At 60.6% G+C, this 14,854-nt stretch overlaps 5 protein-coding genes and 2 non-coding genes across 10 annotated transcripts; 4 read left to right on the top strand and 3 right to left on the bottom strand.

The window, feature by feature from the left end:
- Window positions 1-282: 282 nt before the first annotated feature.
- PROCA1 (protein interacting with cyclin A1) lies at window positions 283-3,150 on the bottom strand. The gene is made up of 4 exons (XM_010722199.3): window positions 2,474-3,150; window positions 965-1,097; window positions 751-885; window positions 283-680 (listed from the first exon to the last, which is right to left on the bottom strand). Exons 1-4 carry the CDS (start codon window positions 2,832-2,834, stop codon window positions 359-361), a joined length of 951 nt encoding a protein of 316 aa, XP_010720501.3. The 5' UTR covers window positions 2,835-3,150; the 3' UTR covers window positions 283-358.
- An 88-nt stretch (window positions 3,151-3,238) lies between these two features.
- Window positions 3,239-4,332, top strand: LOC104913967 (uncharacterized). Its single transcript, XM_085240746.1, has 5 exons — window positions 3,239-3,479; window positions 3,568-3,661; window positions 3,726-3,872; window positions 3,951-4,046; window positions 4,119-4,332. The coding sequence occupies exons 1-5, from the start codon at window positions 3,312-3,314 to the stop codon at window positions 4,244-4,246; spliced, it is 633 nt and encodes a 210-aa protein (XP_085096872.1). The 5' UTR covers window positions 3,239-3,311; the 3' UTR covers window positions 4,247-4,332.
- On the bottom strand, window positions 4,302-7,019 carry RAB34 (RAB34, member RAS oncogene family). Of its 3 annotated transcripts, none has more exons than XM_085240739.1 (11): window positions 6,867-7,019; window positions 6,167-6,283; window positions 5,976-6,067; window positions 5,649-5,714; window positions 5,452-5,553; window positions 5,303-5,367; window positions 5,159-5,231; window positions 4,948-5,029; window positions 4,780-4,870; window positions 4,591-4,698; window positions 4,302-4,505 (listed from the first exon to the last, which is right to left on the bottom strand). In XM_085240739.1, exons 1-11 carry the CDS (start codon window positions 6,993-6,995, stop codon window positions 4,438-4,440), a joined length of 993 nt encoding a protein of 330 aa, XP_085096865.1. In that variant the 5' UTR covers window positions 6,996-7,019; the 3' UTR covers window positions 4,302-4,437. The 3 variants fall into 3 exon arrangements, with proteins under 3 accessions (XP_085096865.1, XP_085096867.1, XP_085096868.1); XM_085240741.1 differs by having other exon boundaries at window positions 6,814-6,965; XM_085240742.1 differs by having other exon boundaries at window positions 5,159-5,210; window positions 6,814-6,964.
- Window positions 7,020-7,037: 18 nt separating this feature from the next.
- On the top strand, window positions 7,038-9,526 carry RPL23A (ribosomal protein L23a). Of its 2 annotated transcripts, XM_010722194.2 has the most exons (5): window positions 7,038-7,196; window positions 7,679-7,859; window positions 8,157-8,333; window positions 8,663-8,732; window positions 9,461-9,526. In XM_010722194.2, exons 1-5 carry the CDS (start codon window positions 7,172-7,174, stop codon window positions 9,473-9,475), a joined length of 468 nt encoding a protein of 155 aa, XP_010720496.2. In that variant the 5' UTR covers window positions 7,038-7,171; the 3' UTR covers window positions 9,476-9,526. The 2 variants fall into 2 exon arrangements, with proteins under 2 accessions (XP_010720496.2, XP_085096876.1); XM_085240750.1 differs by having other exon boundaries at window positions 8,663-9,526.
- LOC116217374 (small nucleolar RNA Z17) lies at window positions 7,986-8,058 on the top strand. The gene has a single exon (XR_004161831.1). It is a non-coding gene; the product is annotated as a small nucleolar RNA Z17 (small nucleolar RNA).
- LOC116217373 (small nucleolar RNA SNORD42) lies at window positions 8,520-8,587 on the top strand. The gene has a single exon (XR_004161830.2). It is a non-coding gene; the product is annotated as a small nucleolar RNA SNORD42 (small nucleolar RNA).
- A 2,751-nt stretch (window positions 9,527-12,277) lies between the features above and the next one.
- On the bottom strand, window positions 12,278-14,054 carry TLCD1 (TLC domain containing 1). Its single transcript, XM_010722195.3, has 4 exons — window positions 13,767-14,054; window positions 13,505-13,587; window positions 13,288-13,370; window positions 12,278-12,984 (listed from the first exon to the last, which is right to left on the bottom strand). Exons 1-4 carry the CDS (start codon window positions 13,961-13,963, stop codon window positions 12,589-12,591), a joined length of 759 nt encoding a protein of 252 aa, XP_010720497.2. The 5' UTR covers window positions 13,964-14,054; the 3' UTR covers window positions 12,278-12,588.
- Window positions 14,055-14,854: the final 800 nt, after the last annotated feature.

Consider the following 14,854-nt stretch of genomic DNA (forward strand, 5'->3'; position numbering starts at 1 on the left):
GCGTCCTGCATCTGTCCTGTGCTCACAGCATCCCTGATGGGGTGGGAAGGGGAACGTTCAGCCCTGTGCAGTGCTGTGACTGCCATCCTCAGAGCCACGACCAGAGCCTGTGTGAGCAATGAGGTGCAGCTGGAGCTCACGTATCTCTTCCTCACACGGCCCTGCAGACCTTGGGTTCTCCCTGGTTGTCGTGCACCAGGACCAGAGCCGTGTGTCGGATGGGCACCACTGCCCCATATCCCCCTCTCTGGCCCCACCATGGCTCTCACCCCGCAGATCCCCAACACACCGCAGTGGCTGCTCATTACCCACTTTATTAATCAACACAACGAGGGTCCCCACAGGGTGGGCGTGGGGCTCACGCTGCCTCAGTGTTGCTTTTCAGCCTCTTCTTTCTGTTCCTCTCCTTCCTCCTCCTCTTCCTGCTGCCCTGTCCCCCTGAGTTGGGGGAAATGGGGGTGACGGGTGCAGCGTGGCTCAGCACCCCAATTCCAGGAGGGCTCTTCTTCAAACCTTTCCCCTTCTTCCTCTTCTCCTTCATCCTTTTCCTCACTTTCACAGCTGGGGGATCCAGGGGTTCCCCCCCAGGCCACGCTGCCCTGTCGATGAGCTCCCCACCAAACTCATACAGCACCGGCTCCTTGGGCACCGCCACGGCCACCGTGTTGTACGCCCTGCACCTGGGGACAGCAGGACAGCGTGGGTCAGAGACAGCAACAGCAGATCCCAAACCACGGGGGTGTCACTCACCACACGTAGAGGTACGGCTGCACGCACTCCTCCTTGTAGGCAAACTCAAAGCACGGCACCTGGATGACGTTGAAGAACGCCTGTCCCACCACGCGCGACGCCGTGTCGTTCACCTGCTGCAGGCACTCCTTCAACCTGCACCAAAAGGAGGGTCAGGAGAGGGAGAACCCCGCTGAGATCCCATAGTCTCAACTTTGGGGTCAGGGCTGCTCACCGGCGGTCGCAGTCGCAGTGGCTGATGGTGTGCCAGCGCAGGTTGCGGTAACCATAGCGGGAGGTGAAGGGGTGGATGACGTGCTGGCAGTGGTCGTGGTCACGGCAGCAGCGGTCGGTGTCACGGTGCTCACCTGTGGGGTGAGGGTTGGGGGTAGTGCTGGGGGGGGGGGCTGCGTGCAGCTGGGATGGTGTTGGGATTGGGGATGGGATGGGATGGGATGGGATGGGGGCTGCACTGGGTGAGGATTGGGTTCGGAAATGGTGCCGGGATGGAAAGGATCAAGATTGGGACTGGGATGGGGTTGGGGTTGAGATGGGGTCAAGGTTGAGATGGGGTCAGGATTTGGGTTTCAGTGGTATTGGGGGTTGGGATGGGGTTGGGATTGGGGCGGAGATGGAATTGGGGATAGGATTGGGACTGGGATGGAGTTGGGGTTGAGATGGGGTCAAGGTTGGGATGGGGTCAGGATTTGGGTTTCAGAGGCATTGGAGATTGGGATGGTGTTGAGATTGGGGCGGAGTTGGAATTGGGGATAGGATTGGGACTGGGATGGAGTCGGATAGGGGATGGGATGGAGGTAGAGTTGGAGATGTGGTTGAGATTGGAGTTGGGATGGAGTCAGAGATGGAATGGGGTTGGGATCAGGGATGGGATGGGGTCAGGGACGGAAAGGAGCAGGATTGGAGCTGGGATGGGGTCAGGGATGGGATGGGATTCGGATAGGGGATGGGATGGGGTTAGAATTGGAGATGGGGTTGAGATTGGAGCTGGGATGGAGTCAGAGATGAAATGAGGTTGGGATCAGGGATGGGATGGGGTCAGGGATGGAAAGGAGTAGTACTGGGGCTGGGATGGGGTCAGGATTGAGATGGGGTCAGGGTTGAGATGGGGTCAGGATTTGGGCTTCAGTGGGATTGGGGGCTGGAATGGGGTTGGGATTGGGGATGAGATGGAATTGGATAAGGGATGGAATGGGGACGGAGTTGAGGATGAGATCAGAGCTGGGTTTGGGGTCAAGATCAGAGCTAGGATAGGGTCAGGGGTGAAACGGGGTTGGGATCAAGGATGGGTGGCTGGAGAAGCCACGTTGGGTAAGGATGGGGATCAGAACTGTACCAAAAATGGCACTGGGATCAGACTGGGATGAATGAGGGCAGGCAGCAGGATGGGGACTGGGGCTGGGTCAGCACCACAGTGCTGATCAGGATAGAGTGAGTTGGGCTGGGACCGGTCTGGGGACCAGACTGAGATGAGTACCAGGATGGAGACCGGGCCGAGAGCAGGGTAAGGACTGGGTATGGAGCGTGTTGGACAGCACCAATAGGGAGATCGCTCTGGAGAGGACTGGGAGTGGAGCAGCACGTGGGGAATAGGACAGCAGAGAGATGAATGAACATGGACAAAGCTGGGGATAGGGGTGGGGATGGCCCAGTCCTGTGCTGGGGATCGGAGCGGCACTGGGGGGGGAGGTCTCACCATGGGGTGGGTTTAGGCACAGCTCCTTACCCAGCTGCTCGTAGCTGTCCGCGTTGCTCCCGGCGCCGCACCACAGCGTCCCGGGGTAGGTGAGCCCTCGGCGGGCACGGGGCCGCCCCGACGGGGCCACCGCGGGGCTGGGGGCCGCCAACAGCGGGAGGAGGAGGAGGAGGAGGAGGGGAAGGAGGGGGAGGAAGAGGCAGCGCGGGACGCACATGGCATCGCGGAGCCACCGCTGCTGCGGGGCCGCCTTATAGCGGAGCGCGGCACGGCACGGCCCGCCCACCGCGGGGCGGCACGGCTCGGCTCGGCTCGGCTCGGCGCAGCATTGCGCGGCCCGGCTCTGCCCCGCGGCAGCTCCGTCCATCCCCGTGTCCCGGTGCCCGCGCATCAAGGCTGCCAGCTCCCCTCCCCGCCCGCTGCCAGCCCTCGGACGGAGCCCATTTGCAATCAGGACGAGGCGCCCGTCTCGTGGAGCGGCGCTTGGCAGAGCCGGATGGTACCCGAGCGGGGACGTGTGCGGCCTCGAGAAGTCCCTGTGTTGGCTCAGGCCCCAAATCTGCCCGTGGGGCTGCACCCCGAGCACCGCTCTGGTTCCTCCAAACCCCGCACCCGTGGGATGCTCGCACAGCTCCCTATGGGGATGTGCACGGGGCTGTGGGTGTCACACCGGGATGGCTGTGGGCACAGCTCCCTGCTGGCCCCATCCCAGCTCCCCGCTGTCCCAAGGCATTGGCGGAGGCCCAGCGCTATGGGGCAGCCCCCGCTCAGCTGTTGCTGTCTGTGACACTCCCCATGACGGTCCCACACTGGGTACGGAGCATGCGCAGGGACACCAACGGGGCGATCGGAGGGGACATTAAACCCTATGGGGTGTGAATTCACCCCTTGGCAAGCCAACAGCACCCTACAGATGGACCTGTGCCACGTCCCCGCTGCCCGGGAGAAGGGCTGGTACCTGGCACTGATGGCCCCCAACACCAAAGGTCCCCACTACGCATGGCTGGACCCGTCCCGGCTCTACTGCCATCCGCAAGTACCCAGCGACCACATGGGGGGCACCAAGGGGGTGGCAGTGGGGGGGGCTGTGGGGACACCCAGCACCTCCATATCTGTCTCTCCAGGGCTTGAAGGACTGCGTGACCGATCTGCTGCAACCCTTCCAGGGAGATCCCATTGACCTGGTGGCCGGCATCGATGCCATGGGCTTCATTCTGGGTAAGGGGGGATGCTGGGGGTCCCCGATTCTTGTCCCTATGGTGGGTGACAGTGCCATCCCCAGGTGCTGCCGTGGCTGCCACGCTGCATAAAGGCTTCTTGGCCATCCGCAAAGCCGGGCACCTCTGCGTGGAGACATTGGCAGAGCCCTACACCGACTATTCGGGTCGGGAGAAGGTGATGGAGGTGCGCACCGACACCGTAACACCGGGTGAGCTGAGCCCCTGGGGTGGGCACTCCTGCAGTGGGGTGACAATGGACGCTGGGATACAGCTCTGCCCCTCCCCAGGTATGCGCATCCTCCTGGTGGATCAGTGGGTGGAAACCGGGGGCACCATGCGAGCGGCCATCCAGCTGGTGGAGCGCCAAGGGGGGGTCGTGGCAGGTAGGACGGGCACCGAGGGGGGCACCCATAGGTGATGCAGGGGCTGACCTGAGCCCTCATTGCATCCCGCAGGTGTCGCAGCCATCTGCATCGAAGACAGCGAGGGAGGGCGGTGGATTCGGGAGCGCTACAAGTGTGCCCACTGCGTGCCCCCCCGCCTGCAGCCCCGCTTCGACCAACACCAGATGGGTTGGGAATGAGGGTTGGCACCGCAACGCACGGCTCTCCTTCCTGCCCGCCAGCCCGACGGCTTCCTTAAAAAGCATAAAAAAACATTTTATTACAATGAAGGCTGGGGGTGTCCCTTCTGGGGGGGTTTGCATAGCTACGGGATGCCCCCACCCGCCAGGGCCGCTGCTCTTTGGTATGGAGATGCGGGGTACCGCAGGGCTCACTGGCAGCATTTGGGCTTTTTGCGGGGTGCTGACAGGTACAGGTCGCTCTCGGTGCTGCCGATGCCTGTAGGATGGAGGGGTTAGGGTTAGGGTTAGGTGGGTGGGTGGGTGGGGGGATAGCCATGGAGGGGGGGGTTGTGAGTACTCACGCACGGCATCACCGATCCGCCGGGCACTGCCACGCTCCAGCTCTGCCAACACACTGCTCTCAAAGGTCAGTGCTGCCACACGGAAGAAGAAGTCCCTCACGTTCTCTCCTGTCCCATAGAAGAAGAGTCTTGAGCTCCAGCAGGGGTCACCTCACCCCCATCCCCCTCCAGCTTTAGCCATGTCCCAACCTGTGAGTGAGGACACAGCCCAGAACTCTGCCTGCATCTCCTGGGCCACCTTGAGCGCATCCTTCTCCATCCGGCTGTACTGTGCCGGTGTCTGCCAACGGAGCAAGGGTGGGCAATGGGGACGGCCCCACGGCACAGGGAGAGCCCATGGGAGGGGGACACACTCACGCTCAGGTCCTTCTTGGAGCCCACCAGGAAGAGGATGACGTTGGAGGGATCGTTCTCCTTCAAGGCGTCTGCCAACCACTGCCTATGGGGCCGTATCACCATGCTGCCGAGCGCTGCCCTCTCGTTTGCACAACGGAGGTGACACCAACCCCACAGCCACCTCCAGCCCCACAGCCACCTCCAGCCCCACTGTATCCCATGTGCCACCTACCGTGTGTGGTCCAGGGATGCCACATCATTGACATCAAAGACGATGACGATGGCTGTTGGGGTGATGAAGTGAGCTACGGGGACAGAGGTGGTCGGAGGGGACGTGGGGATGGTTGGTGGGGATATGGGGAGGGGGGGGGTTCACCTTGTGCTCCCCGGTAGTATGTGGAGGCGATGCACTTGAAGCGCTCCTGCCCGGCCGTGTCCCACCTGGGGAGGGGGGTGGGTGGTAGGAGGGGGTCAGCAGGGGCTGTTGTGTGGAGGGGGGGATGACACAATGCCAGTGCTACTCACAGCTGCAGGCTGAAGGGCACCCCCAGCACCTCAAAGCGCTCCATCTCAAAGTCCACCCCAATCGTCGCCTTGTAGTTCTTGTCAAAGGTGTCCTTACAAAAACTGTTGGCGGGGGACGGAGCAGGATGAGCATCAGCCCTGGGAGTGGGGGGGTCCTCCCACTGCAGCTCCCCCGGCATCCCTTCCATCGTGGTTACCGGTTGATGAGGCAGGTCTTCCCCACCGCCAGGTCCCCCACCACGATGATCTTGGAGATCTTGAAGCTGTGGGAACACAGACATTGCAGGAAGGGGGGGCACACAGTCGGCTCCCAGGATAACCTCCTCTTTGGGGGACCACCCGCACCCCCCTGCAGCACAACACCCCCCATCTCCCCGCCCCTTCCCTCAACCCCCCCCACCGCATTCCTGTGCCGTGACGCAGCTGTGCAGCGCCGCAGCCACGCGGCGTCTTCCTGCCGGGACCCCTCAGTTTGAGTAGGGCGGACACCCCCATGGACCTCCCCATCCCCATCCCAGCCTCACCCCACAGTGCCCGTCCGCTGCTCCTGGCAGGCGCTGGTCACACTGGAATGGAATTCAGGGCGGGTGTGCAGGGCGGCCTCCTTCCGAAAGCACTGCGGTGTGTGTGGGGGGGTTGGGGGGGGACAAAAGGGACCCGGTGAGGCTGTGGGGTCGGGGAGGCCCCCCCCGGGTGCTGCCCCCTCCCCACTCACCTGCGGCAGATCGGCCACCACCCTGTCCCTGCGCACTGGGGCCAGCACGTTCATGGTGCCCCACAGCTGGAGGGGTGGGATGGGCGGGATGGAGCGGGGCTGAGGGAACTGCCAGGCCTGGGGAGATGGGGAGGGATGGTGCTGTGGCTGTGTCCCAGATCTTGATGTCACCACATCCCCAAGTTCTGCTGTCTCCGTGTCCCCAAGTCCCACTGTCCCCATGTCCCCAAACTGTGCTGTCTCCACGTCCCCAAATCCCGCTGTCCCCCATGTCTCCAAATCCCACTGTCCCCTTGTCCCCAAATCCCACTGTCCCCAATTTTCCCTGTCCCCATGTCCCCAAATTATGCTGTCTCCATGTCCCCAGGTCCCTTGTCTCACTGTCCCCAAATCCCACTGTCCCTGTGTCTCTAAGTCCTGTTGTCCCCAGCTCCCACCATCCCCACGTCCCCAAGCCCCACTATCCCCACAGATCCTGCTGTCTCCGTGTCCTCGCGTCCCGCTGTCCCCATGTAAAGCATCCCGGAAGGCACCCATCCCCACGTCCCCACCTCTCCCCATCCCACTTATCCCCACGTCCCCCCGGCTGCCACTCCGGCACACAGCCGTCTCCCCGTCCCAGCTGTCCCCGTGTCCCAGGGCCGCACCCCGGGATTTTGCTGTCCCTCCTCCCAGCTGTCCCGTCCCCTCCCGGCGGTACCGAGGGGCGATCCCCGTTCCCGCGCCCCTCCCGCTCCGCTCGGTGCTCAGCGCCGCACACTCCGCCCCGGAGGCATCGGCGTCCACGCCCCGCCCCGACCCGGGAGGGAACCGGGACTACAAGTCCCATGACGCCCCCCGGGGGAGGGGAGGAGGGATTTACGCACGCGCAACAGAGGTCCCTCCCCAAGACTACCCTTCCCGGCAAGCCCCGCGGCGGGACGGAAAGGAAATCTCGCGAGGTTTGGGGCTATAAGCCCGTGCGGCGCGGGGCGGGAAGCCCCTTTCGGCTCCTGGCTGCCCAAGATGGCGCCCAAGGCGAAGAAGGAGGGTGAGGGCAGGCGGACGTGGCGGGCTCTGAGGAGGGTGGGCGCCGGGCTGCGAGGCCCCGCGGAGTTCGGTGGGATTGAGAGGGTCGGGCTGAGGGGGTCGCGGGGCGCTGGAGGTCTGCGGGGCGGCGCTGGGCCGCGGGCACGTGGAGGGCACGGGGGAGGCCTACAGCGGCGGGCCCGGCCTCGTTACGTGAGGTGAGCCCCGGGCTCGGAGTGGGAAAGTTCGGGTGTTGGTGTGAGGGCTGAGGGCCGAGCTGTGTGCTGTGAGGGTGTGGGGGAGGCGGAGGGGAGCCGTGTGGTGGTGAGGGCAGAAGGGAGAACTCAGCCGGGCTGTTGTGAGCGAGGCACTCGTTGCCTGAGGAGCGGTTTGGACGCAGGTCGCCCATCGGGGTGCCTCGTGAGGAAATGTGGCCCGCTGGGACAGGCGAGGGGGCTGCTGGGCACGCAGTCCTGCTTTGCATTGACTGAGGTGTTGTCACAGCCGTGCCGCCCAAGACGGAGGCCAAGGCCAAAGCGCTTAAGGCCAAGAAGGCCGTCCTGAAAGGAGTCCACAGCCACAAGAAGAAGAAGATCCGCACATCGCCCACCTTCAGGAGGCCCAAGACCTTGCGCCTGCGGCGGCAGCCCAAATACCCCCGGAAGAGTGCCCCGAGGAGAAACAAGTACGTGGGGGTGGTGGGCCTGGCAGGGCTTTGTGTGTGGGGACAGCCCCTCTGCGGGTCCCACGGTAAGACCTTGCCCGTGTGCTGCCTTTGGAGCTGAGCCACGTTTTCACTGCAGAGCATTGGGGTGCAAGTGATGATTTCAAGCGACCAAAGCCTGAAAGTTTGTGATTAGAACTTTTTTGGTAACTGATGTACCCCGGGTATTTCTAGGTGATAACTGATATTTTAAAGCTCCTGATATGTACACACTGCTTCTGCAATCCTTTTCTTAAGCTGAGGCAATCTTTCTTGCAGGCTTGACCATTATGCCATTATCAAGTTCCCTTTGACCACAGAATCGGCAATGAAGAAGATAGAGGATAACAATACTCTTGTTTTCATTGTCGATGTCAAAGCAAACAAGCACCAGATCAAACAGGCAGTCAAGAAGCTGTATGATATTGATGTGGCCAAGGTCAACACCTTGATAAGGTAAGGGGGAGAGCAGTCATTGTTGTAGGAAATTTGGACATGTGTGAGTATGGAATTAAACTCTTCAGCGTTTTCAGTGCTAAAGCTGTGATAAATAAAATCATATGACTGAACACATCTTAGCGGGAGTTTAAAATGGTGATATGTCAGAAAGTTGGCTGCTTCTGGGAGTCCTGCAGGAGTTCTGTGCAGATGATGTGAACAATTTTTTACCACTGAGTAAACTGATGTTTCCAAAGGAACCACTGATGCACGCTGTTATAATAGGAATGTGCAATAGGTTTGAGGATTTGTGTGCCTCAGTACTGATACCTCCTATTCCACTCTAGGCCTGATGGGGAGAAGAAAGCTTACGTCCGACTGGCTCCTGACTACGATGCCCTGGATGTTGCCAACAAGGTGAGCAGTGTTTGAAGCTGTCAGCTTCTATCTGCTGCCTTGTATTTGCTGTACCTCCTTCTTGGTGTGCATGCGAGGTGCTTGTGCTTAAAGCACACCAGTGCTGCTGCAGAGTAGTTTGTAGTTAAGTAGGATTTGGAGGGTGGTTAAGCAAGAGCCAAATACTGTCTCGTAAAACCTTGTTCTGCCTGTATGAGGTCAGGTGGGGAGTTACTGACAGAGCTGCAGTTCTTCCTCTCCTCCAGGGAGAGGCTCCACTCCATAAGGCTGCATGAATTTTGAAGTACTGAGGAGGATGCAGAAACTGCCTCAGGGTGAGGTGGTGTCTGTTCTAATAGTGTTCACAGACAACGATGTTGGCAGCGCTCCTCAGAAAGAAGAACATGCTGTCAGAAGCACTGCTAGGGCCTGGGTGAAGGATTTCTGCTGTGCAGGTGGCTCTGTTGCTGGAAATGGCCAGGTGCTTTAGTCCTTGATGGCTGTGGGAAGCAGGAGGCTGCGGTGGTAGGTGTTGGAGGTGGGGATGGTGGCTGTAAGGATTAACATGAGGGTCACAGCGGAGCGGATGAGTACATCAGCTGTGTGAGGCACTGGGCGAGTCTGGTAGGAAGAAGCTGTTTTCAGAGGAAGGAATCCTGGGGAGATGCAGCTGTGTCAGTGATGTCTGGTGGAGGCTCTGCCTTTCTGCCACCATAACATCTGTTTTAACATGTTTTGCTTCTTTCCAGATTGGAATCATCTAAACTGCATCTACCGAGGACTGTACAGACAGGATAATAAACCCTGTAAAACCACTGAGGGGCTCTTGTGTTTTGTGACTACGTAGCCCATGCAGGAGAGCTCCCAGAAAACTGTTGAGGCTTCATTTCAGTAAACAGTGTTCCTCCCTCCTGCTGTGGTCTGGCTCTTGCTTGGCAGGAGCTGGCTGCTCTGAGAGGCTGTCCCACACCTCACACTTCATTGCTAGGCTCTCCAGCATCACTGACATGTTTATCCACAGCAGACAGAGAACATCAGTGAGGTGGTGGCACTCCCCTGAATTGCAAATCTCTCTGTTTACATCAGTAGGATTTCAGAATAATGTGTTTTGCTGTGTAATTATTAGTAAATGTTTGTGGTGGTGGTTCTCAGCATCCTCCATAACTTCCTTGTGGAAGGAAGCTGCTTAATACCCAAGAACAGGCAGGTACAAACTGCAGCAAAATGTGTTTGTGGTTCAGAACTGACACAAGGTGAGTGTTGTGCCACTTCCCAACTTCTGTCAGCTATTAGCTTAGGCTGCAGGTTTCTCTGGACAAAGCCCTCAAGCTAACCCAATAGCAAGTGCTTAGTGTAGTTGCTTTTTTTTCCTTTCTGGCACGATCCATGCTCCTCTCGCTGCAGCGTGTGAATCGCAGCCTGGTTTCTCTGACACAGTTCCTGTTATGTTGCCTGTGACCTTGCTGAGTTTGCTGTCCTCACCAGGGCTGTTTGTAGACTAACTGCTGTTGTTGCCTTGGCAGTTATTTCCTCAACCAGCTTTTTGGAGTGCTTGGAGAGTCATGAGAATGTGGAGCACTGGGTGAGGAGGAAGTAGAGGTGAAGCGTGGATAAGCCTGTAGGAATACTTAGCATGAAGTGTGTTTGGCTTTAGGGAAGAAAGCTGGTGAAAGCTGTGATGAAATACTGACTGGGGCAATTGAAGTTTTGAGTGGTGGGACACCAGGTTCCCTTCATACACTTTGGGGAGAGGTAGAATCCTGAGCTCACACAGAGCGTAGTGGTGAATGGAAAGGGGAGGCTGCTCTGGTTGCTACTGCTTTGGTGACTGGATAAAGTTCTGTGGGCTGAGCTGCACAGCACTGCAGGGACCTGGGCCAGATGTGCTCTTTCTTGGGGCTGGATCTGATGTTCCTTCTGGCTTTTGGAAGCCTCCTGCCTGTAGCCTCAGCACTATGGAAAGGGGACAAGCAGCATAAGGGGCTCTGTAGGTATTAGCCAAGCCCTGTGCCTCATCTTTAGCTGAGCTGCAGTTACCCCTCTGAGTAAAATGAGTTCTTTTTGGAGAGCCTTATCATGGAGTGAGGAGCAGGTATGTGCTGCAGCCCTCTCTGGCAGTGTGGAGGTTGGGCTGGGAAGGGATTTCACTTCAGCATGACTTGCAATCTGCCCTGACCCTGCCTCAACTTAGCCGGATGGCTGCTTCTGCTGGCACTCTGCATCTTCCCTGTGCTTCTTGCTCTGGGCTGGCAGCCAGCCTGACCCACAGCTGCCCCAGTGCTGTTGTACAGCTGGAGGATGGGGAAAGCTTGGTCATTCCTGACCCTTCTACACTGCTGCAGAGTGGTGTGAGCATGGGCTGGTCACTGTGCGGGGAGAAGAGATAAGGGGAAATGTGATCAGGAGGGAGAACAGGAGGAATTAACTGCAGGGTGTTTACAGGTTGAGTTGGTGCTTCAGCTGCAGATAGGAAGATGAGGCGTAGTGGTTGGGGTGTTTTAGTGGTAGAACTGGGACCTGCTGGGGCAGGAAGAGACCCTGCAGATCAGCTCAGGGCTTGCTTGCTTCTGTTCTGGCACTGAGCAAGGAGGGGGTGAGTGAAGTGGTTGGTTTGGAATGTGAGTAGATTCCCAGCCCACGTGTGATCCCACACATTGCATCTCCCCTTTGGCTGCCAGGCTGCTCCTGGCACACAGCCCCCTGTACCAGCTACAGAATCAGTGCCCCCTGGGTGTACCTGGCATTGTGGGGCTTTCCCAGCCATCTGGAGGTGGGCTGAGTCCCCTCCTGCTTCCACTCGGCCTGCAGCACCGTGTCCACGTGAGCTGGGGATGGTGTGGGTAAGCACTGATCCTGCCCTGGAGCAGGGGTTGGACAGGAGTCCCTCTAAGCCCTGCTGCTTATACCAGTCCAGGGTGATCCTGGAGTTGTCACATCAGCAGGATTTGTCTTTCTAACACTCTGGTTTTCCACAGGACTGGCTGGACCAGCTTTGGCCCTGCTGCCCTAGAGAGCTGCACACCTGCTTGCAGAGGGGCTGCTGCCACTGCAGTCAGTCTGGTGTGCTCATAGGGGGCTGGAGCTGCACAGTGCTGGTGATGGCAACCCCGGGGGGACTGAGTGTGCAGCAATCTTCCAGGAAGAGCTGTGGCCTCACACGGTCTTCCCACGCCAGCTCCACTTCACGTGGCTGCCGGGTGAGTCATGCAGCCCAGCCAGGCTCTGTGCCGCCAGCCCGGAGACAGGCGAGTTGGGGACTGCAGTGGGGCTCAACACCACTCCTGCTGCCCTCATCTCTGCCTCACATCCCCACATCTGCTCCTCGCACAGCCCCAGGGCTGAGGGATGTCGAGCACTGAGGGATCTCTGGAAAAATAAATGAACAGAGGGGGATCAGTCTGTGGGAGCGCTAGGACCAAGCATCCCTGGGGGCTCCCTAAACCCAAGTGAGTTGCAGAACCGCATCCTCTCCAGGGAGCTGGGATAACGTCCTTTCCCATGCTCCCACCTCATCATCCTTCCCCCCAGCACCACTCTACCCCACAGAAGAGCCAGCTGAGGCATGCTGCGGCAGCAGTAACCAGACCCATTTAATGCACAGAACACCCAACACCACCACGGGTGAGGCTCAGCCCTTCCCTCACAGACGCCCCTGGCTGCGCTGGCGCAGAAGCCAGCTTGGGCTGCTCCTCCATCGACCGTGCCCCCGGCTTCGGTGGCATCCCCACGGCTCGGCGAGGCTGTCGGGCTGGTTCCAGCAGGGTACAGCTTATAGGCAGCAGAGCGGGTGAACGCAGAGCCCACAGCCAAGGAGCGAGCCCTAAGGCACATAGAGCAGGTACGGAGAGCCCAGATCCCCAGCGCGCGTGCGGCTCACTCAGTCAATGAGGAACTTCTCGCCATCCACATCTCTCCCAGCAGATCCCTTACGCAGGGAGGGGAAGAAATCAGAGCGCAGGAGGCGGGAGAAGTACATGAGGATCATGGCGTCGAGCAGCAGGAGGTTGGCCATCAGGAAGGCACCCTGGCCCTGCACCTCCACGTAGCGCACGAAGTACCAGGTGAGGTAGGCCTGGGGCGCCAGGCGGAAGGCGAAGTACATCACCAGGTTGATGTACTTGTTGGCCTCGTAGAGCGCCGGGGAAGGCACGTTGCTCATCTTCAGCAGCATGCGGATGGTGAGAAAGATGTTGCTCACCTCCACCAGCAGCAGAAGCATCGCCGCCACCAGGAAGCGGCCCGTGATGATGAGCGAGACGAAGGCGGAGATGGCCTGCAGAGGGGGGGCACAGCGAGGTCAGCACCCTACATCCTGCACACCTCCCTGTGAGATCCTATAACCCTTGCAGCACCCAAGCCAGTCCCACGAGCTGTTTCCCCCAGGACCCACGGTGCTGGGAAGCTCTGCCCTCCCAGCCTGGCTGTCTCCAGGCGCTGGCAGCCGTCCTGTCTGCTGCCTGCACAACCCACCTGGCAGGCAGGGTGAGGCATGGGCAGAGCTCCCGGCTGGCTGAGCCCTTGGGTGGCATGTCACCTCCCCACAGGGCAGCGTCACCTTCCCTACAGCCACACTCACCATGGCATGGTGCACCAGGTACTCCCAGGACGAGCGGGACTGCTGGTTGAAGATGATGTCGAGGCTGTCGTGGATGAAGTAGCCTGCAAGGTAAGAGAAGAGCGGGAGTGAGAAGGGGGAGAAGAAGGGACTTGGGGTGCCTGCAGGGAGAGCCGTACCCAGGGGGGTCCCTGCTGCTGGTGGAGGCGCAGAGGCCCCGGACCAAGTGAGCGCTCACCTGAGGAGAAGCAGACCAGCAGGTGCCCTGAGACGCTGTACCCGTCCTGGATGTCGGAGAGCAGCTCCGGGGACTGCCAAAGGCTGCAGGGAGGGAAACGGGGTGAGGCTGAGCGCTGCTGTGGGGGTACGGCCCTAAGACCCCAATCCTGCCATGGTGCGCAGGGAGGAAGTGGGCGGTGTTTCGCACTCCCGGGCTGTGGGAGAGCTGTGCGCGGGCTGCCCACGGCATCACCCCCCGAGCTCCCATCCACCCCCGATACCTGAGCAGGGCCCAAAGCCCGGCGAGCACGGAATGTGCGAAGGAAACGAGGAGGTTCCTCCAACGCCAAACGCGCCCGGGTCGGCTCCTCACGGCTGCGGGTCGGGGCAGGGCCAGAGCCGCCCGCCTCAGCGCCCCGAACAAAGCCACGCTGCCGCCCACCAGCGCGGCCGACGGCGCCCGCCAGCCCGGGCCCATCGCGCCCAGCTCCGGGGCACGGCGCGGGGCGCGCGGTGGCGCGGGTTGCCGGGCGCGGGGCGGGGCCGCCAGGGGGCGGGGCCACGCGAAAAGGGGCGGGGTTTCACCGGCGGGCACGCCCATCGGCAGCGCTGCGCATGCGCTTGGGGATTGCGCGCAATCTGGACGAGTGGGTGCAGCACACGCGTGTGCAAGGCAGGGGTAGCACGCAGGGTGTTTAAGCGTTAGGTGTGCATGCTGAAGGTGATTGCGGCGTCTGTGCGGGGTATTGCACGAGTGTGTGTGCAAACCGGGCATTGCACGTGGGGTTTTAAAGCGTGCGTGCATGCTGGATGTTGCTCGCGGACGTACGGAGCGCTATTGCGTGGTTTGCGGTGGGCATTACACACCTGTGCGTATGCGCTGGGCGTTGCACACACCCACACCACGTGGCAGACTGGGATGCTGACTGCAGACGTGCAACGTGCAGCTGGCGTGGGCCCTGCTCGTGTCCCGGGCGCGGTATGCACGCCCTGGTTGCCCCCCACAAGCAGAGCTCGGTGTCGCTAGGTGGCAGCATGGCCCCGTGGCACGGCCCGGGGGTGGCAGTGCTGTCGCCGTCCCCCGTGCGCGGCCCTATAGCTGCCCCACTCTCGGGGCTGCACGGCCGTGCTTCGCTGCGGGTACAGAGCTGAGGGCGCTCCGCCCACCCCCTCCCGTTCGTGGCTGACCCCGCGCGGGGTCTCGGCCTCGGGGAGGCCCCCCAGGGCAACGCCCGCCTCCCATTGTCCCCAGTCATCCCAAGAATGTGGGGAGAAGCTGGGAACGGAGCCAGGGCTTGGGCCTCGCTCCTGCTCACAGCCAAAGCGCTGAACCGAGAGCCCCGGGGTGGGCACCCCCCTGCTGTCCGCA

Source organism: Meleagris gallopavo, chromosome 21 (genome assembly GCF_905368555.1).
Source record: "Meleagris gallopavo chromosome 21, MGAL_WU_HG_1.1, whole genome shotgun sequence".
NCBI classification, from domain to species: Eukaryota; Metazoa; Chordata; class Aves; order Galliformes; family Phasianidae; genus Meleagris; species Meleagris gallopavo.